Source organism: Uranotaenia lowii, chromosome 3 (genome assembly GCF_029784155.1).
Source record: "Uranotaenia lowii strain MFRU-FL chromosome 3, ASM2978415v1, whole genome shotgun sequence".
Classification (NCBI taxonomy): domain Eukaryota; kingdom Metazoa; phylum Arthropoda; class Insecta; order Diptera; family Culicidae; genus Uranotaenia; species Uranotaenia lowii.
The window spans coordinates 317,527,747-317,549,789 of NC_073693.1; the positions used below are offsets into that span (position 1 = coordinate 317,527,747).

General features: G+C 34.8%; 1 protein-coding gene across 1 annotated transcript; it reads right to left on the reverse strand.

Moving 5' to 3' along the window:
- Positions 1 to 3,455: 3,455 nt before the first annotated feature.
- Positions 3,456 to 12,367, reverse strand: LOC129753768 (uncharacterized). The gene is made up of 4 exons (XM_055749615.1): positions 10,979 to 12,367; positions 10,589 to 10,905; positions 9,400 to 10,431; positions 3,456 to 3,567 (listed from the first exon to the last, which is right to left on the reverse strand). The coding sequence occupies exons 1-4, from the start codon at positions 12,365 to 12,367 to the stop codon at positions 3,456 to 3,458; spliced, it is 2,850 nt and encodes a 949-aa protein (XP_055605590.1).
- Positions 12,368 to 22,043: the final 9,676 nt, after the last annotated feature.

Here is a 22,043-nt window from a genome sequence, read left to right on the forward strand (position 1 = left end):
TATGGTATTCACGACTGTATATCAACGTTGCAGTTCGCAAACAGTTAAAAAAAACTTATCCATTACAACTGTGTTCGATGTACACTCTTGGGCTCGAACTCGCGAACATCGGCTCAGGAAGCAAGTGATTTGCCAACTGAGCTATTTCATAAGCTCAAAAAAATAAATCGCGTCAAACCATTCCATTATAAGAACCAGCTCCAACTTTAGCAAAAGCATTATATTATTCAATCAAATCTATGATTGTGTCTCTGAGAAAACTAGCTACAATTCTGCTTGATTTCTCTTTTTTTTTTTTGGGGAGATTTTTTGGCTTGCAGACTTGTTTTTAGCAAAAACATCGTATTGATTTACGTTTCCAAGTTATGGAGGGAAACGTAAATCAATACTTTGTTTTTGCTAAAAACAAGACTCCCCGAAAAAACATACATATTTCTAGTCGAATTTTTCTACCACAAAAAAGCTTGTTTTCTCAGAGATACAATCAATGATTTCAAAATGTTGGCAGATATGAACTTAAAAATAAAAAATAAAAGACCGTATTAGTTATTTGTTATCAGATTTAAAAAATCTCTGGATCAAGTTCCGTTATTAAAAAAAATATGAATTTGAATTTAAAAAAAATCGCAGTTTGAAAACCGAGATATTTAGAATTTATCTCAAAATAGTGAAAAAATTTACTGTTTACAAAATCAAAGGATTTTTTTTATTAGTGCCTCATAAAAACTTTGATTTATCAATATACATTTATTTGTCAAAACTTGGAAGGTATGATTGTTACTTTACCATTTTTCCATTGCTTCACCCATTTAAGGCCTTCAGAACCGAAGAAGTAAAAGTTCAAAAATGTTCAATTTAAAATTTATAATGCATAACGATTTTTCATGTTTCTAATAATATTTGGTGAACTTTTCAGTTTTATAAAATTTTGAAGCGTATTTTCTCGAAAACAGCTTTGCAGATTCACTTATAACATTTTGGCTCTCAGGGTCTCATAAAGGGTGCTATGGTCAAAATTTGGTCAAGGGAAAACGCGTGTGAATCGGTGAAATCGTTTATTTTAAAAATCAAATTAAATTTCTTTTTCAAGTTTAATTAGTATAAAATTTAGGAAAAATATTCAGTTAGGCTTCCGCTTTTCCAAATCCGAATTGCCGGGCCTGAAGCTTAACCCGTGCCATCAGATTTTGCACAGCCACCTTGTCCACCTTCTTCGCCGCAGAAAGCCAGTTTGCCTTGAACTGCTCCTCGACTTAGCAGTTTTTTTGGCCTTGTTTAGGTTCCGCTTGATAATAGCCCAGTATTTCTCAATTGGGCAGAGCTCTAGCGTTTTGGGAGGGTTCTTGTCCTTGGGAACCACCTGCACGTTGTTGGCGACATACCACTCCATGGCCTTTTTTACCGTAATGGCAAGATGCCAAATCCAACCAAAACAGTACGGAACAACCGTGTCTCTTCAGGAAAGGCAGCAGACGTTTATTCAAACACTCTTTCACGTAAATTTCTTGGTTGACAAGGAAAAGCTATGGAAGCTATGAAAATGCGGATTTTCAAACCACAGGTACAGATGGCTTGCCAAACCAGATATTTCTTCGCGAAATTTGACAGTTTCATGTGCTTGAAAATATCTGCTACCTTTCCCTTTCCTTTTGCCGTATAAAACTCCTGTCCCGGAAGCTGCTTGTAGTCGGCTTTGACGAAGGTTTCGTCGTATATTACCACGCAGTCAAACTTCGTTAGCATTGTCGTGTACAGCCTCCGTGATCGCGCTTTGGCCGTCGTATTTTGTCTATCATCGCGATTTGGAGTCACTGCCTTCTTGTAAGTCGATAGTCCGGCTCGTTTTTTGGCTCGATGCACAGTTGTAGACGATACACCCAGCTTATTTGCGGCATCTTGGAGAGAGAGGTTAGGGTTTCGCTTGAAACTACCGGCAACTCTCTTTGTCGTCTCAGTGGCTTCCGGTTTTTGCTTTCCCCCCGATGCCGACTTCCTGGCTGTCGACAAACGTTCCCCAAACACTTTAATAACAAATGCACGAGCAAAATTTTGATAAGCTGCTCTTCTTCCTTGGACGGCATTTAGACAACTGAAGAGTGATTCCAAAATCAAAATAGGAGCAACATTCCTTCAAAATGAGGGGTTTTCAGGTTTTTTAAATGCAAAATTGAAAGAAATACGTCAAGTTGATATTGACCAAATTTTGACCATGTCACCCTTTATGTCACTTGTATAGCGTACTTTCAAATGTTAATTAAGCTGTTATAAAAATGTATGTTTACCCAATCAAAAATTTGGAATTTATGAAAATGTATGTTTCTTTAGCAAATTATGAAGGCACCTGAGGAAAATTTTATTAGAAATATATGCAATACATTCGATTCGTTGGTGTTTTTTTTTTTATAAAATGTGTATCACATGCGCTGAGTTAAAAATCCTGAATTAATTTATATTTTGGGGGCCCCTCGTCCAAGTTTAAGATCTCATAAATTCTGAACTTTTTTTTCTCCTCTTGAGCCGGAGAGCCCAGGACAATTGTCCCGACAACCTCCCTTAATCTGGCGTTGCAAATTTACTTATCCTGCCGATATACAGTTAGCCTGCATCAATAAAATAGTATAATCTCTATGTTCTTCCTCTTGTATATTTCCAGGTAATCTCACGCGGTTTGATGGCCAAGGATTTACATTCAAGGTATAAAAATCTAAGTATTATTATTTTTTAATGGGTTAAATTCCTATACAAAAGGAAAAAAAATTAAAAGTTCTTGGTGTTGAATCGGCATCCTAGTGTTACGAAGACTTATATCGAGTTGGACTTAAGATAGGAAAATTTTACCTATTACAGCTATACTCGTTCATTTAACAGCATGAAAATTGGAATGAAAAGTCTTTAATTTCCTTTGAACTCGCCTTTGAACAAAAATGAAAGAAAATGATTGTACCTTGTAAAATTTAACCTATATCCTAACCAATATCATGGAAAAACTGTTAAGAAAAACTATCGAATGGAACATGCTGCAATGAGTTTTATTGCAAATAAGAATGATTCGAAATATTTGACAATATTTGAATAAGTTTTCCTTTAAACCGTTCCTATTTTATATTCAGGTTCCCTCTTCATTCCCGAAACCCGGATATAGGCAGAAACGGTAATTTTAAATCATTAAAGCCAAAAGGCTCTTGACCTCATCCGTTTCCCTTCTCTCTCCAAGCAAAGCGAAAACCCATCAAACAAAATCACACTCGGGGAAAAAGGGGGTCTCGGTCACGATATGGTCCGAAATCAATTTCGGCTTCATCTTTTCTGATTTTGGGAAACCTTATGGTGAAAAGTTTATCTTCAACCCCGGCAAAAAGAGCGTAAGGAAGGAGTAAAAAACCGAGGAGCATCGCCCATCGGATTCGAGAGAATCCAATTTATATTGGCCCCCTGAGGGCCACCGGGCCACCGCTCTATGGTCTATGGTTCCAGCACCAGCTCGAATTCGATGGATCTGGCCGGTTTTGTTGCTCCGGTCCAACCGACAACAGTCGATCGAAAACGGATTCATTGATTCGGAAGGGCCTTCAGGCGGACAGAGAACACGTACTGTCGGTTTCGGAATAATGGGTTCTTCAAAATAAAATGAGCTTTTAAGGTTGGGAAAATGGAATGGAAATAAAATGTACTTGTAGGTTTTTTTTTTATATAAAGGGTTATCCATTAAATGCGTACTTTAAAGATCCCTATCGGTTATTTGGAAATTTCCAATAACTAGTTAATAATTGATTTTTAACATTCAGAACTGACATATATAATTCCAAGATTATGAGATTTTCGATTCGAAGATACTTCTGGGTAAGTTTTACAAAATCTCTCGCACTGTGCCATGTTATCTGGCAGGCACAAATCTGCCACAGGGCCCTTTCAAATAAACTACTTGTGCCAAAAGACAGCAGCAGAACCCCATCGGTAGCAGAAGATTCGCTTATATAATTTGTTCCGAAATTTAATCGGGGAAAAGTGAGCGCCAAATTTACCCTGGGAATAGGTTAATCTTCGGTCCCTTTGCCAGCCCATTTTGAAGTGTAGCTGCTATACTTATACCTACAGCTACAGTTTAAGATTGGAACTGCCTTCTCACTGATATTCAACGTTTGGACACCCCTAGGCGTTCCAAAGCCGTTCCTCGTCGTCAGCCATCGTTCCCTAGATTCCCTACTTCTGGAAAGTGAAGTGAAAGTGGAAAGTGAAAAACCAAAAAAAAGGTTTGCTTATAATTTCATTTTGGTGAGCCTAATTTATGGTGATTTTTCGGTGAAGTTTGGTGATCCGATGGTATTTTGATGGATGGTGGCATTTGCGGATGGCTAGGTTGCTGTTTCGGCTGATCAAATATGCACAAATTTCCCGTTGGGCAAGGGCAGGATCAAAAGATGGATGACTTGGGTCAACTCCCATGGGAGCCGAAAATAGCGAAATTTCTCGTAAACATAAAAGTGAAGGCGAAAAAAAAATCAATCTACGAATTTGAAGATGAAGATTTAGGAAGTATTGGTCTTTTTTGCAGGAAGGTAGGCAGATTTAATCTTTTCAGCGATTATAAATATACACATTTATATTTCATGCTGCTAGTGCGATAATGTTTCTTATATAAATTTGATTGATCACTTATTATGGGGAAAGACATTATTTTTAACACCATCAGCAAACATTTGAAAAAGCTGAAAATTTAAGAGAGAATTTAAGAGCTAAGATTAGAGATGTACCGAATATTCGGTCGGCCGAATATTCGGCGCCGAATACCGTCGAAAAACCGTTAAGCCGAATATTCGGCTCACCGAATAGTTGAGCTAAGTATTCGGCCGAATAGGCCGAATAGGCCGAATATCGACTACAGACATGCAAAATTTTGGATAATTTATAAAATATCCAAAAGTAATGATGTAAAAGCTACACAATCATAAAAACTTATGGTTTCAGCAAAGCATCCAAGGTGTGACGGCGTATCTTTCACAGAAGGTCGTACATTCTCTTGTTCAAATATCGCTTTTTACTTTGATTATAGTATATTCCAGATTTTTCATGATATCTTCATGCTTGCCCATAAATCCAGTAAAGATTCCAGATAAGTTTCCAGTTTTTTACATTAAAAACTCAATAGAATATTCGACCGAATATTCGTTTGGCCGAATAGTTGAAAAGGTCAATATTCGGTATTCGGCCGTTCGCCAAATACCACTATTCGGTACATCTCTAGCTAAGATTAATGCCTGGTACACATTAGGAAGGTTTGACAAATTCAGCAAATGACCATATACGTTTTGAGTGCTCGTTCCAAATCATGATATTTGCTAAATTCAGCAGCAATCAAAAATGATTTAGGGGTGTTAGAATGGGTTTTAGGATTTTTAGTCTCCCAAAAATGACAAAAAATTCAAGAATTCCACAAACAATTCCAAACATTACAAGACATACATACAAATAACCCAGACAACCATTTGGTGGGTATTTCGAATTTGCAACGCAAATATACGTGCAAATATACGTGTAAACATATCGTATATAATGTAGCAAAACCAGTATATACATATCATTTTGGAGGCCATATAGGTACATTAGCAAACATATTCTTGATTTGGACGACTTGTCATGCGCATCATTCACGACTACCCTGATTCTTTTTGGAATATACTATGACAATTTACATCATAATATAGATGATTGAGGTTGTAATATACGACATTTTTCGTAACAATATAGAAAGTTTGACGACTTATTTGGTCGTCTTTTGCGACTTTAGTGCAGGGCTCTCATTTTCCGTCAGTTGAATAAAAATAAGATTATTATTTTTTTTTGTACTTTAAACCAATTGGTTTATTCATTCCAAAAAATAATAAAATTAAGATTATTTCAAAGAAATGCGTTTTTTGCTGTCAAATTCAAGTTTATATCGTACAAATTAATTATTTCCCTGATTGCTGATTTTTTTCAATGTTCATGAAGTTATTGTTAGTACCTGGACTTGATCCCCTGACCATACGATCTTCAGTTCATGATGGTTCCTCGACGCTATCTGGAATATATAAAATCAAGGGGATTTGCTTCAAAGGCATTAAACCAAAAGCAAATCGTATATTTCTATAACTTAAATCATTTGAACCGTAGAACACGACATCGATGATCTAAAAATAGTCCAACATTTCGAAGCCTCCTTTAATACGATTCCAATCATCGATGTCCCATTATCTAAAACGATTTTATTGAACTTTTATGTATTCTTTTACGATTGCCACCAAATACGTTTTACGAAAATCAGACATGCGAATTAATTTGCAAAGGTATACGATTGCATGCACATTATTACGAATTAATGCAGTTATATACGTTTTTTATTTCGAATTATTTTATGCATAGCACGACAAAATCTCTCAGCCACGGCTGATCACCGTATTTCGGTCGTTTCATGGATTTTTTGCGAATTGTCGTACACAAAGGTCGAGTTCATATGTACATAAATACGAGTCTCTCTTTTTGTCGTAATAAAATCATGCAATGCTTTTAAATACGATAAAGAATATGCATGGACCGCACATTGTAGGTGCAGATAAACGAAAATCAGTATAAATAACATTCTATACGATGTAATATGTAAAAGAAAATACGACTTCTGTTTGTCTGGGAAGGTCCTTGAATCCAAAGGGGAATAAGTAAAGCTTGCCAGATTGCCCGGTTTTATCCGGGATTGCCCACATACAAAATTAGGGAAATTTTCGGCCCGGATGTCATTGAAAAAGCCAAATTTTTTGACGAAAATGGTTGAAAAAGTATATTTATTTCCGGCAAATCAGTCCAATTGACAAATTTTAAATCAAACGCCCGGATTTTGCTTAGTTTTTACATAAAATATCCAAGATTTGTCCAGTCCGGATACGTTATGAAAAAATTCTGGCAACCTTAGTATAAGTTCATGAAAGCTTTTTCACGAAAACACGCTTTTAATTTGTTGTGTCTGGTCAACTTACATACATTTTTCAAAAATTTGTTTTTTCTTTCGAACCTAAAAGTGTGATGCAATTTTAAAAATGCGAAAATATCACCAAGCATAGCTTCAAATATCAAATGTTGTTTGCAAAAAGTTGTGAAGCTTCAAAAGTTAAAGGTTGAATATCTCACACTGAGTCCTCCATTCTGTTAAACCTCTTCAGAAAGATTATTTTTATTAAATCTTCATTTCAAAAAAAAAAATTGTTTATTTGAGCATTTTGATTTCCGTAAACCGGGGCAATATTGATCATTATTTTTAATATTTTTCGATTATTTTTTCTGTTAAGTGGATTGTGGCATGTTTCATATTTTTAAAACCAGTACTGGACTCCTATGAACGTAAAACATGGTTGCAGAAATTTATTAGACAACTTTAAATTTTATTTAAAAATCGGATTTTGCCTCTGATTAGAATTTGATGCTTTGGGGTTACATTGATCAGTCTGTGTTTTGACGTTTTAAACAATTTTGTCTTGATAATAAAGGATAAAAAAAACACCTTAATAATATTAAGAAATTTTAGTATATCTTTTTTTACCTTGCTTTTTAACGTTTTCTTTTAAAAACATTAATATAATCGAAGAAAGGACCATTACGGTGCATACATTTAGGGGAAAAAATAAAAATAATTGCTTAATTGTTTGAGCTACAAATACACATGAAATTTTACCTTCACACATTATTTTTGGCCCTCCCACTATTTCCGTTTAAATTTTTGCTTCAAAGTTAATTATTTAAAAGGAATGGATAGGAATTTGTTTAATTCGGGCTTACGCTTGGAAAATGTCCTTATTTTTCAAATATCAAAAATTTATCACTAAATGACTATAAAAATAGCACTATGATTATACATATAGAAAGAAAAAACGTATATTTTTCACATTCAACAACCCGTTTGCTTCTAAATGATATTTGGTTTCATCAGGTGATCTGTTTGTTTGCGAGCTTTGAAAAAAATAGATATTTTAAGATTTTGAAATAATATTTTTGTAACAGATAGAAAATTCAAAAACAAACCCAATTTTGCCTATTTGATACTCAATTTATTGGCTTTCAAACAAAGAAAACAGTTTTCAAAAGTTCAAAGTATAAACTGAGTTATTGATGATAATGTGCAAAAATTTATTGTTGGTCAAAGTTACCCCGTTTCACGGTACTCAAAGTTTGGAAAAATTGGTTGATTTTTCTAACCTTGAAAGTGTTTCAAGTTTCTAAACCAAATTCGCAGGTTACCCGAGAAAATGTGTCAGTTCTTTTATCTGGAAAATCACAAAATAAGCTTTAGGTTAACACATTGAGGATATCAGATCTAAAATTCTGAGTTAGTCTTGATACATCTTCGCACCTGAAAATTATCATATTTTCAAAGACATGGCCGTAGAAACAGAGGGGATTTCGGGGATTAAACCCCCCTAATGAGGGTCCAAGAAAAGTAAGCAAGGCATTCTACTCTATACACAAAATTTTGAATTTGTAATCAAATTTCGTTGGATTAGTAAGGTTATTCGAAATTAATAATCTAGACTCAAAACTAACGCCAAAACATCGAAAACCCATCCTATGTTCAGAGTTCTGCTACAGTTTTTAAAAATTTTCGGACATGTATATCGAAATTCAGTTCTGAACATTATGTTTTCTTTGTCTTTAAACTCATTTTCCAAACCTGAAATTGTACCCAGCAAACATTTAAAGAGGTATATCGCAGGAACAAAAGATTTATTCAAACAATTATACCAGATGAAAAGATTGTATTAAACTTACCAAAATAGCATATAGCTACAAAAGTGGAGGCGATATATCTACAATGACAAGATTCCAACGATTCGATTTTCCCACAAAATGCAAAATATATGATTTTAAGTAATTTGAGTAAAATTTAAAAAAATTCCCTCGACCGAGATTTGAACTCCAGTCCTCCGAATTCGCAGTCTGGTATCTTATCACGATCCCAACTCATCAGTTGAATTGATCCAATATAGCTCTATATGTGAGATTTTCTTTTTATTTATTTATTTATTTATTTATTTATTTATATAAAATAAAATCATCTGACATGGGTGTCTTGATGATCATCTTAATGTTAGTTGTACAAAGCACGATAGTTTTACTCAACTTCGTAGTTGAACACTTAATTCAGATTCAATACGGCGTCGAAAGGTTAAAGTGGATACATGAAAGTCAAAGATAGTATAATAACTAAGGAAGCATATTTTTGCTGAACGAAGAGGGTCGTTGCTTCCATAACGCGTACTTCTCGGTTCCAGAGATAACCAGTTTCTATTTCGTAGAGTTCGTTCTGGCGCATAAATATTACAGCAAGAAAGTAGCCAGGGGCAATCAATATCGTTCCGAAGAATTTTTGCCACGAACAGCGATTGACCGATGGAACGACGATCCGACAGCGTATGAAGTCCAAGCAGGGCACAACGTTGTGCGTATGGCGGTAAATTCAAAGGATTCTCCCAGGGTAGCTCTCGAAGAGCGTAACGTACGAACCGACGTTGAATTGCTTCAAAACGTGCTGTCCATGCGGCTTCAAAAGGCCACCATACAAGATTCGCGGATTCCAGTATTGATCGCACCAGACAGCAATACAGAGCTCGCAAGCAGACCGGATCTGTGAATTCTTTGCTCAGACGTATGATAAATCCCAGCATACGGTTAGCCTTCTCGAGTACCTTAGAGTAATGCCGCTTAAAAGTCATTTGACTGTCCAACAAAACGCCAAGATCCTTAATCTCCTCAACACGATGCAACTGCTCGCCCATAACATTGTAATCATACACAAAGGGATTTTTCCTGCGCCCAAATGTGATAATACAGCATTTCGCAACACTCAAAACAAGTAAATTGATAGCGCACCAGTTCACAACTGTGTCTAAGAAGCGTTGCAACTCGAGGCAGTCAGATTGACTGTTTATGACTAGGAATATTTTTAAGTCATCCGCATACAGCAAAACTCCACACCCAGTGAGCAACAAATTGATGTCATTACAGAACAGCGTAAACAGTAAAGGACCCAAATTGCTGCCTTGGGGTACGCCGGACTTTGGAATTAAGTCAGAACCAATTTTAACAGCCAATCGACGATCCGTTAGGTAGCTTCTAATCCACGCGCACATTCGTTCGGAAAACCCCAATCGATGCAGTTTTTTCAGCAGAATATCGTGGTTTACAGAATCAAATGCCGCCGAAATATCGGTATATATCGCATCGATTTGTTTGCCGTCATCCATATTTGATATGCAGAAGGATGTGAAAACCATCAGGTTTGAAGTTACCGAGCGTTTAGGAAAAAATCCATGCTGGTTCTCAGAGATCCAGTTCCGGCAAGCTGAAAACATGACATTGTTGACGATCTTCTCAAATACCTTCGAGCAGGCAGCTAGCGATGTGACACCTCTGTAGTTAAGAACATCTTTTTTGTCACCTTTTTTGTATACTGGGCACATAAATCATTTTTTTCCAGATGGCAGGGAATTTTTGCTGTTCTAGAGACTGATTAAAAATACGCGTAAGAGGTTTCACCAGTACATTGCGACAATTTTTCAGTACGCACGCCGGTATTCCGTCCTGTCCGGCTGAAGTCGAATTTTTCAAATTAATGATAGCTTCTGAAACCATTTCCTCGCTAACAGCAAAAACATCCAGATCGAGCACATCGACAGGTAGTCGTGTTACGGCAGCATTCGATTGACTGGCAGATGGCGACTTATCTGAAACAACACTAGCGAAGTGCGTCGCAAAAAGATAGCATTTTTCAGCAGGTGACTTGGCAATACGGTTGTTCAATTGGAGTGTAGCTGGAAGCCCGGACTCCTTCCGTTTGGAGTTCACAAATTTCCAGAACTTTTTTGGATTGCGACGAAGCTCACTCTGAGTGCGATCCACATAACGGCGATAGCAAATTCGATTGTATATTCGGTATTGCTTAGTCGCAGCGTTCAACTTGCTTTTGACGAAGTCTGGAGTTGCTAAACTTCCGCAGCAATTTCGAACGTATTTTTTTCAGCCGCTTCAAGTTAGCATTAGTCCAAGGGGGTCGGAGAGGAGGTCGCACCAGGGGAACGGTATTCTCAAAAGCGTCATCCAGAATTGCTCTCAATGTATCAACAGCCACATCTACGTCAGTACAACTTAGAATGTTAGACCAGTCAACTCCAGACAGAATACGGTTCATGGTATCAAAATCCGCACGATTGAAGTCACGAGCTGATGCATCGAAATTCTCAACAAAATCGATGGGACACGGGAATGAAATTTCGAACTCCAAAGGAGGGTGGTACCCTTCTATAGGGACAACGACATCGCTGACTTCGATTATGGGGCTAATCAAAATAGAATCATCCGAGAAAACCAAATCCAGCGTACGATTTTGAGAGTTTCGTATCCCGTTTCGTTGACTCACTCCATTGAGTGTCATTCCATCCAAGAGTGAAGCACTAGCTGTATTTATCACTGAAGCAGGATCTAACACCTTGCTGTTGTTCTGGCCAGGAATCCAGATTAGTTGCGATTGATTAAAGTCACCAAGCAGAATGACATTACATGCAGAGTGTCGTAGCCTGGCCGCTGATAACGCGTCAACATGTAAATCGATGACTGATCCATCGTGACTTTTTTCCGGTGGTACATATGCTGTCCCGATCAAAAATGAGCTGTTATCATAGGATATTTTCACCCACAAATTTTCTATGCTGTCAATATTAAGATTTTCGATTGATGAGCTAAGCTTGGTTGATACCGCTATGAGGACCCCACCACCTCTACTACGGCGACTATTAGCATTACTTCTGTCACAACGAAAAACGTTATAGTCAGAACAGAATAATTGACTAGACGGTACGGATGAATTGAGCCATGTTTCAGTGAATGCATAAATTTCGTAGCCGAGCTCTGATGTAGCAACGAAGCATTCTGCGATTTTAGATTTCAATCCACGCACGTTTTGATAGTACAGCCGGAGACCACTGGGCGAATTGAATGAGTGTTGTGGTGTATTCTGATGATGGACAGGACGGGTTCTGAAATTTGAGAAGCGGTCACTGAACGCAGCGGGAGATGAAGAAGAAAACTTGCCTGACTGCACAGGCTGGAGAGCCCCGTTGCCTTCTTCGCACACAGGGCCGGGGCGACTGCTGTCGCTGGCTGGAAACTGCGCGACTGTGGCGAAGGGCTCGGGGGCCTCCATTGTGCTAAGTTCGTTGCGTCCCGGTGATCCAATCAGCAAATACTCGGATAGGCCATCAGTTGAGGGTTCCAATTCGTCAAGTGGTAAAAACCGGTCAAAGGAAGAAAGGGAGAGATCGAATAGAGTTTCAATCGATGGACCGCCCATTCATCGTAAATCAGTTCACTCAAATCGTAAATTTCGAAATAGCATATTCCCAACTTTTTGGAGACATATTTACGAATTGACTAAACTGCTATCCGACTCAACTATTTTTGGACAAAGCTTGTCGTAAATGAATGATAGAAAACCACTCAATACCAACTTGTTTACGATGATCATTGAAAATGTCTAAATATTCGATTTGGACTATCATTTCTGTTACGATTTCATGTTAGCTGGGTATTTCTATTAACATATTTCAGATTCTGTATCCAGTTAAGAATTCTTGATTTTTAGTTCGAGTATGAAATAAAGATTAAAATGCTACTTAGAAATCATGGTTCAAATTTGATTTGTTTTTTTCATTCCATTTCAAATTTGATTCATGATTTACGAAAATTATTTGCATTTTTCATTTTGAGATAAACAATTTTTTTCATGAGTTGATTTTCAGCTTATGTTTTTCAGTAAAATAATAAATTTTCTAACATAAAAATGAAAATTTTTGTATCATACTCAGATTGCACTTAATTCTTATGGAAAATTGTAATTTAACAAAACTCGAAATGGCGATCTAAAATTGAAATGTCAGAATCAGGTTAAATTATATTCATAAATGATTTAATTCACATTCAGTTTAAAAATAAATTATCAAAATAATAAATTAAGATTAAAACCCACAACTACAGAAATCAAATTAAAAATTGATGAATAAGGACTCTTAAACTTGGCTTTAAAAATTCTGTTCTGGAATTAAGATTCGAATATCAAATGTCGTATTGAAATTAAGAATCAGATTGAAATTGCTCATATGAATTCTGGTTCAGAATTCATATTTGGAAAGCAGGTTCGAAATTATTCAGAATATTTATGATTTAGCTCGCTAATGAGTTTTACAATGAAGATAGAAAAAAATCAAATTGACTCTTTTGTTGAGTAATTCAAAACAGGGCCGTAGGAAGGACCGACTCATGGGGGGGGGTTTTGGTGACTGATTTTTACCTATGATTTTTTGCCCAACAATTCACGAATACAAAAAAATGAAAAAAATCATGTTTGTAGCTTTATGATAATTCGTTTTAGGCCCTTTGACATTTAAAGTTTTCGTAATAAATCGTAACTTTAGAAAATTGGTCCAAAACCTAAAAAGTGAGCTAAATTCGCTTTCATCGATGGTTATAATCTTTGAACTTGTTTAAGAGTCTGGTAGATCAAACTTAGTTGATTTGGGCAAAAAATAAGCTTTTTTAAGAGAGTCTTCTTTTAAAATAAAAACTTATTCTAAATTTCAAATATATATCGAACAAACCCAATCTTCAAAACTGTTTTGCAATTTCAAAGATTTAAACCTTTGATGAAAATAAATTAAATTTTAATTTGATAAATAACAGTAAGAGATAATAATCCTCAGATTTCCTGATCAAATTATCTTGATGCAAACTTGAACCAAATTAAGGATTTTAGTACCTATGAAATTTGGCATTAAAAAACTGCAATATTTGTATTTTTATTTGTATTTTCAGCTGAATTAATTTTCTTTAGAAAATTGAAATCTGGATTGTACCGACGAGCAATCTTAACATATCAAGGACCACGAATAAATCTATGACGAGAAATACCGAAATTCGGCATTCTATATCTGAGAAACCCCTGGAGTAGATTTGACAAATTTAGTATTTTTAAGCTACGGCAAATATTTTGGTCAATTTTTTCGAATAAAGTTTAACATTCAAATTCAGTTCATTCGAGTTACAAATTCAAATTGCGCTTTCAATCTGTAACTGAATTTCCATACGGTTTTTGAATATACAAAAAATACGAATTCCGAATCTAAATTCCGATCAGAATTTTATGAGCCAAGCTTTGGCGCCCTTATTCATGAATCTATTATTCATATTTTGAAGTTCAGGTTTAATCTAATTTCAATATTTAAATTATAAATTTTTAATCTGTATTGTGTATCTAGATTAAAATATGAATTAACAAAGATCTGAATCTGAGTTCTCAATTTTGGATTGCCATTTCGAAGCTTCAATTTTTGAATTTTGTGTAAAATTTAAGTTTAAGAACTTTGAATTAGAATATTAAAAAATATTCTCTTTTTCATGTTCGGAAAACTATTATCAAAATATTGAAAATGCATATGATCTCCAAAGAAATGATTTAAATTTGATATGAAATGCAAAACCAAATTTGAACCAAGATTTTAAAGCAGCTTTAAAGCAGAAATCCTGAACTGGATACAGAATCTGAAATACGAAAATAGGAATACAATTTTATTCAGAATTTAATGTTCAGTCCTAAATTTCGATGAAGAAGTGAGAAAATTTTGAAAAAGTGTAGCAGAATTTTAGACTTGGGATGGATTTTCGAGGTATTGGCATTAGTTCTAAGTTTTGATTGTTAATCTTGATTCACCTTACTCTATTGTCATAATTTGGTTCTGAATTTAAAATATTGAGTGTAGAGTAGAAGACCTCGTTTGCTGTTTTGGATCCTCATGGGGGGGGGGGGGGGTTTAACCCCCAAACCCCCCCCCCCCCCCCGTTCCTACGGCCATGATTCAAAAGATCAAAAATTTATGTTGTTGTCTGTTAATTGAATTTCAATATTCCAATTTTTCAATCAAAGTTTGATATTTTAATCAAATTAACTTTTTTTTGAGTTATTCAAAAGATTACAAACAAATTTTTTGTCTGTTAATTGAATTTCAATGTTTACATTGTTTACATCCTTTGTACACACAATTCTGCAAAAAATTTCAAACATAAAGAAGAATTGAAGTTTATTTTTAAGTTTACCAAATCTCTTCCACAGGATTATCATTATGAAATTGCTTTCCAATGTAAATATTTGCTGATTAAGAAACATCTTGCTGATTCTCACCAAAAACATCTGCACAAAATTCTCTAATTTTTCGGTGTATTTTCAACATTATTCATTTTAAAGGTTTTTCAATAATCAAATTTTAAACTAAAATCGTAAATTTAGATCAAGTTTGCAAGAGCCAAGTTTAAACCAAAAATTTCAATCCCTTACTTTTGTTTTTAAAAATTTGATATTTTTTTTTATCAAAATGGTTAAAATCTTTGAATTTGTCCAAGAGTTTAGAAAATTATGTTTATTTTGAAGAAAATCAAACTTTCTTAAAAAAATACTTATTTAAGACTCAAATCTAATCTAATTTTTCAAAGTAACGATTTTAACCTTAAAGCCCAAGCTTTTTTTGGCGCTGAAATGTTCACAGAAACTAAGTTTTATGATTACCAACAACTTTTGTTCTACGAAGTCGAAAACTTCATAGATGATAAAAATCATTTGACATTTTTTTTTAAATTGCATGAGCACAGGGGCTTAGTAACTTTATTTTCAGTATTTTTTCATACTTCAACCGATTTTTTCTAAATAATTTGATCATTTTTCAAAACGTTATCAATATCAATCAATAGATTTAAAATCTTTACAACGAGTTTATTATCTATGGAACGTAGAATTCAATCCAAATATTCTAAAATTGATCGTTATTTTTTTTTCAGAACCCAATAAAAAAAGTTTAATGTTTGTTATTTTTGAGCATTACAATTGTTTCATATCATTTCAAAATATTTTTTTTTAGCATTTTTCTTATGATGTTAGTCAGAAAGCGAAATAGTAGAGATCTCGTATTCCACTCTCATTGATTTAAGGTTATAGTTCTGAATTACGAATCTTATAACTGAATTCTTAAAAAGAAAAATATCTGTACGAAAGTCCGAAACTTGATTATAAGTTGTGTATAAAAAACTGAATTTGAATAAAATAATCTCGAAATATGAATCTGGTTTTAACGTGCACTATTCAAGCAATATGGTATTGAACAAAGTTGATCAGCAGAAAATTTCCTTCATAAAATTTATAAGTTGGCACAAAAGCATTAAGAGAGCTCATTTCCAAAGAAGAATCTAAGATAATGTTGAATTTTCCGAGCAAAATATTGAATTTCCCTTAAAAATCTGAAAGTTTAAATTTACTCATGTAAACGTTACCGTAAAATGGGGTAACTTTGATCACCGGGGAAACTTTGACCAACAATAAATTTTTGCACATTATCATCAATAACTTAGTCTAAAGTTTGAATTTTTGAAAACTGTTTTCTACATTTGAAAGCCTATTGATTGAGTATCAAATAGGCAAAATTTGGTTTGTATTTGAAAATTGTTTCTGCTAGTAAAATTTAATTTCAAAATTATAAAATATCTTTGTTTTCTAAGGCTCGCAAACAAATAGCTCTCCTGATAATACCAAAAAGCACTAAGAAGCAAACGGGTTGTTCAAAGTGAAAGAACAAATTTTTTATCTTTGTATATGCATTTTTAAAAGAGAGAGAAATTTTCTATATTTAAGGACATTTTCCAAGAGTAAGCCTGTATTGAACAAATGGATAGGAACCCTTTAAATGATTAACTTTGTAGAAAAAATTAAAATGGGAATAGTGGGAGGGCCTACAGGAATGTGTGCAGGTGAAATTTCATTTGTATTTTGAAGCTCAAACTATATAAAAATTAATTTAATTTTTGCTCCAAATTTATGCACCACAATAGTTCTTTTTTTCGATTATAAATGTTTTTAAAAGAAAACGTTAAAAAGCAAGGTTGAATTTAAAAACTAGCATTTGTAAGTATTATGAAGGTTTTTTGTATACTTTAAAACCGTCGAAAATAGAGACTGATTAATGTTACTCCAAAGCATCAGATTCAAAACAGAGACGCAATCGATTTGGAAATCAAATTAAAGTAGTCTAATAAATTTCTGCAACAATGTTTTACGTGGGGGCCGGACATTCGGCAGAGGGCCGATAGGCCGAAAAATGTTAGGCCAAAGGTTGCTAGGCCGAAATGGGTTAAAAGGCCGACGGATGTTCGGCCGAATAGGACAATAATGGGACATTAGGCCGAAGGTTATTTGGCCGAATATTATTTGGCCGAATGGATGTTAGGCCGAATGGTCATTTAATCGAATGGTCACTAGGCCGACTGGTAAAGAGGCCGAATGGTCATTAGGCCGAATGGTCACTAGGCCAAATGGTCACAAGTCTGAATGGTCGTAAAACGAAAGGTCGTAAGGCCGAATGTTCGTAAGGCCGAATGTTCGTAAGGCCGAATGTTCGTAAGGCCGAATGTTCGTAAGGCCGAATGTTCGTAAGGCCGAATGACATAAGGCCGAATGTTCGTAAGGCCGAATGGATTCTAGGCCGAAAGGTATTTAGGCCTAATGGTCACTAGGCTGAATGGTCGTAAGGGCGAATGGATGCTAGGCCGAAAGTTCGTAAGGCCGAATGGTCGTAAGGCTGAATGGTCACAAGGCCGAATGGTTATTAGACTTAATGGTCGTAAAGCCGAATGGACGATAGGCCGTGGTCGCAAAGCCGAATGGTCGAATCCGGCCTTGCATGCATTCGGCCAAATGACCATTGTTTGATTCTGTATCATGTTTCTTAAGGCGTATATCGATTATATGACTATGCCTTTCAACATGTTGCAGTTTGAGTCCTATGTCTTATGAGTCAACATTGAGTCTTATTTGACAACAAATCGGCAAACGCAACCAAAGTTCTTCAGTTAACAAAATTCGGCCAGAAATAATATGTTATATAATTTTGGCCTGAGAGTCTCTTCATTTATTGAAATCATTGTCAAAAATGCAGAGTGCTTTGAAACGTAAACATGTTTTGTATCTCATGCAGTATTTTTTTTTGTTCTTTTTTTAAACAATGTTTTAAAATTACAAACTGGAAGGCCAACTCGTGTCAAATTTAGTTTAAGTCAATCGTCATTCAGAAGCCAATTTTCTGACAGTATTTTGACAATTTTTTTTTAATAAATTGCTTGTATAAATATTATGATCTTCATAACTAGAAATTTTTCCATAATATTTCTTAAAATGCTTATTGTTTTAATTTATTCATTATTTTCTTTAAAAAAAAAATCACTCTTCTTTAATTTAAGTAGCGAGCACTAGCTTTATGTATGTATGTATGTAGATAATCCACCATGGGTGCACGGATTCACCGCAGTTTCGCCAACGCATGCGCCAACTTGCATCCTTTAGATTATTAGTTCGGCCAATCTTCAATACAAATTACCGCATACCCGACACCATGGCTTCGTGTGAACTGTCATGTAATGAAAATGTTTCGTGTAGGTGTATGTCTTATTTGTAGAACGAACAAACAGTTTCGCAACCGTATAAGACTCATAACGTATTTAGTGTTAGGAATCTACGACAGGTATTCCGCATTCGTGTAGATACCTGCCCAGCTGGCAAATGTTTGTACGTTCTTATATTATATATTCAATTCAATGGAATATTTGCATGGTAAAATAATCTTACCTTTTCGCCAATCTTACCTCTGGACATTCTCAGCTTACCTGTAGCTGTAACCGACCTTAATCCATTTCATAACCATTTCATTTTCCTTCTGATCTAAAACAAACAATTTTTATGTTATTATGAATCATCACTCAGCTATGCAATCAAGCCTGATAATGCAAGTAAAATATTGAATTATAATTTGAATGTATGTATCGGTATGTAGGTATGTGCGTGTTTTGCACTTGTGAAGGAATCGGTAAACTGTTTTAAAATTTTCTGTTTTTCGATCCTATTAATGAATGAAATGAAATCCATAACGCCACAAACAATGATGATCATCATTATCTCACCTCTTAACCTTTTTTTTATATTCTTACCTTGTTATACGAGACCTACCTTATCCAACATTCAATAAAGTTTCATTTGATTTGTATTTAGAAAATAGTAACTATGTCGTTTTCGCTAAAAAACACTTGTAAATACCCTATTGTAAAACACCTAAACATATTGGAAAATTCATCTCTGCTAAAAGAACACACGGCTAGAACAGCATGAGCACTCATTTCCGGGCTCCCTTCGAAACCCTCAAATGAAAAAAACCTTTGAATATTCGTCGCTCCTTGCGAAATCGACATCAACATTATGCAACAATCAAATATACTGACTGAAAATAACTTGAAATTGAAGAAAACCAAAAAGGTGAAAACAGATTATCATAAAACGTAATGGAATAATTACTCTTATAAATAAACTGAAATTGAAAAAGTCATTTAAGTTTAAACCATACTTCTGGCCATCTATTGTACGAAATTGTATCAGTAAATATGATAAAATATAAAAAGACCATGGAAAGTAGCATTAATCATTATAAGTTAAGCGTTACTGTGGAGCAATTTTCAGATAAAATAATAAATAATTTCAATTAGGCAACTTTTCGTCATTCAAGTAGTTTTTTACTGGCCTGAACATAGCGAGCTGGGTAACACTTGTATCAAAGAAAAACAAACTCTACGTTATGGTCGTTTGAGTAAAATTAAAACGATTGGTGCCGGAACGCCAAGTGAACTGAAAAGATGCTTCTCTATACCAACAACAACTAACAACTTATCCCTTAATACTTAGCTTTTGAACATCCATGCTTATTATCCGCAATCCATCCTCTTTTAAGCAAATATCCAGTGCGCAGCTCAATCTTTGATAGGCGCATCACATTCGAATTGACAGCATATTCCAGTCAGTGACGGGTTCATAATCATTGATCGTCAGCAGTTCCTTCTCTCCCAGCATTTTACCACCACAACAATTCGTATGCCGCATATCTTCAATGTGCCATTAAGCATCATCACGTTTTCTCTCTTCTCATGCTTCCACTGCATCGAAAATTCTCTCCCACGACCATGCACTTGTGTGTGTTTGGTATGTTTTTCTAATTGAACCACTTACACACATCATCCCAATTTTCTATTCAACCATTCCACCCACACCTTCACCCACACTTTCAACACGATTTTTTTTATGCCACTTATTCCCCGTTTGCGGCTGGTTTTTTCCGCCATATTTGCATCACCAATTCTAGCCGATTACGCATTTTTATTTATATTTAGGCCATCACTGAACACTTCAGATAATGAAAAATGGTTTTTAGACCAAAACAACTTAACAACTTTATCGCATCGCAATTCCCCCATTCACGGCCCGGGTGCGATACTCATGCATGGGTGGCTGCCATTCCAGATTGAATCTCCTATTCAACACTTGTTCCCCTGCCTTTTTCTCAAATAAATTCTATTTTGATTGTATAAATCGATTTTTTCTTCCGATTCTTGAACTTTCATCTAACTATCTTTTAGAAAACCCAGATAAAAGAAATCCTAAAACCGACAAAACACTAGCTTTACACCGACCCGAAGAGATCGAACAACCACGCACGTTGAATGCACGACGGAGACTCCTAAAGTAGCGAGCACTAGCTTTATCCTTATTTAAGTTTTCACGTAGGTTTTTCCATGAAAATTTCGAAAACTTGGAAATTCCCCTAACACTTAAATTATTTTAAACACCGAAAACTCCTAGTCCTAATATGCCAAAAATTCTAAATAATTCATTTTGCTAACATAGGATATAGATACTCCTATAGACACAATGATCGCTCGTTCTTCCTGAATCTTACCATTCCGCTTTTTGCCATAAAAAGTCTTTCTGGTAAAATTTTCAACGTTTTAAAAAGTGTATCATTCCTCCTCAACAGTGGTAAATCAGACAGCTCAATAAGAAGGATGCGTTTTGAGAAATTAGAGTAAATGAGGATAAGTCAACATTTTTTTTATTGCCCAAGCCAAATTTCGATGGGAAATCACTCTCACTGTGAAGATAATGAACCATATTAAATGTTTTTTTTTAAATAAATGAAGATCAATTGAAAATCCGGAAAATCTGTAATGGGTCTTAAAATTGGAGAGTTTCGACTGAGATGTTCCATTTTTAGACCTGACATCACCAAATCTTTGTTTCAATTAAAACAAACCAACAAGAGTGCGATTTTTTTTTAATTGGGGCATAATTCAGAAGCAATATTGATCATTTATAACAATTTTTGTCAGCTTTACGCAAACAAACTAAAAGTAAGTAAATGAAAAAAAAAATCAGATATTGTTCTGCTGAACAGAGCTGACATGAAATAAAAGTGTTAGAGATTATCATAGCAGAAATTTAAGTTTTTCTAATCGTTTAAAAGCTGAAATACTTTTTAATGATAATATTTGGATGCTGACAATATTTTTGATGAATTAAGTTGATATTTTTGAAAAATCATACTTTTTACAGGAATCTTAGTTCTAGGTCCAATGAAAGGAACCAGATCAGTATCAAAATAGAAACAGTGGGTTCAAAGATGGAAATTTTGATCATCCACATCTATGCAAGTCTTTTAAGAACGAAGAAACTAATATTGAAATTTTCTATTGAAACTTGCAGATAAGATCATTAACTATAAATGAGTTTACTGAAAGATATAAACCTCCTGTCCGTTTATGAGAAAAACACCGAAAACCACCGCTTAAATGGTCCAAAGAAGGGTAACGAACCCTACCTTTTTAACATATTATTTGTGCAGAATTGTTTTGGTCAACGATGAGTTAACTCCACCTTTGTTAGCATCAACCCAAATTTTTCAAAAAAATTACGTGTTTAACAAATAATCCAAAATTATTTTCACAATTCTCACTTGCTAAATAACATTCAACAATAATTGTTCGCTTTCTTCCGTGAACAGTCATTTTGAAAAACCGGAACCTTTCAATTATTAAGCTTTGTCAAATTTAGCAGAAGAAAT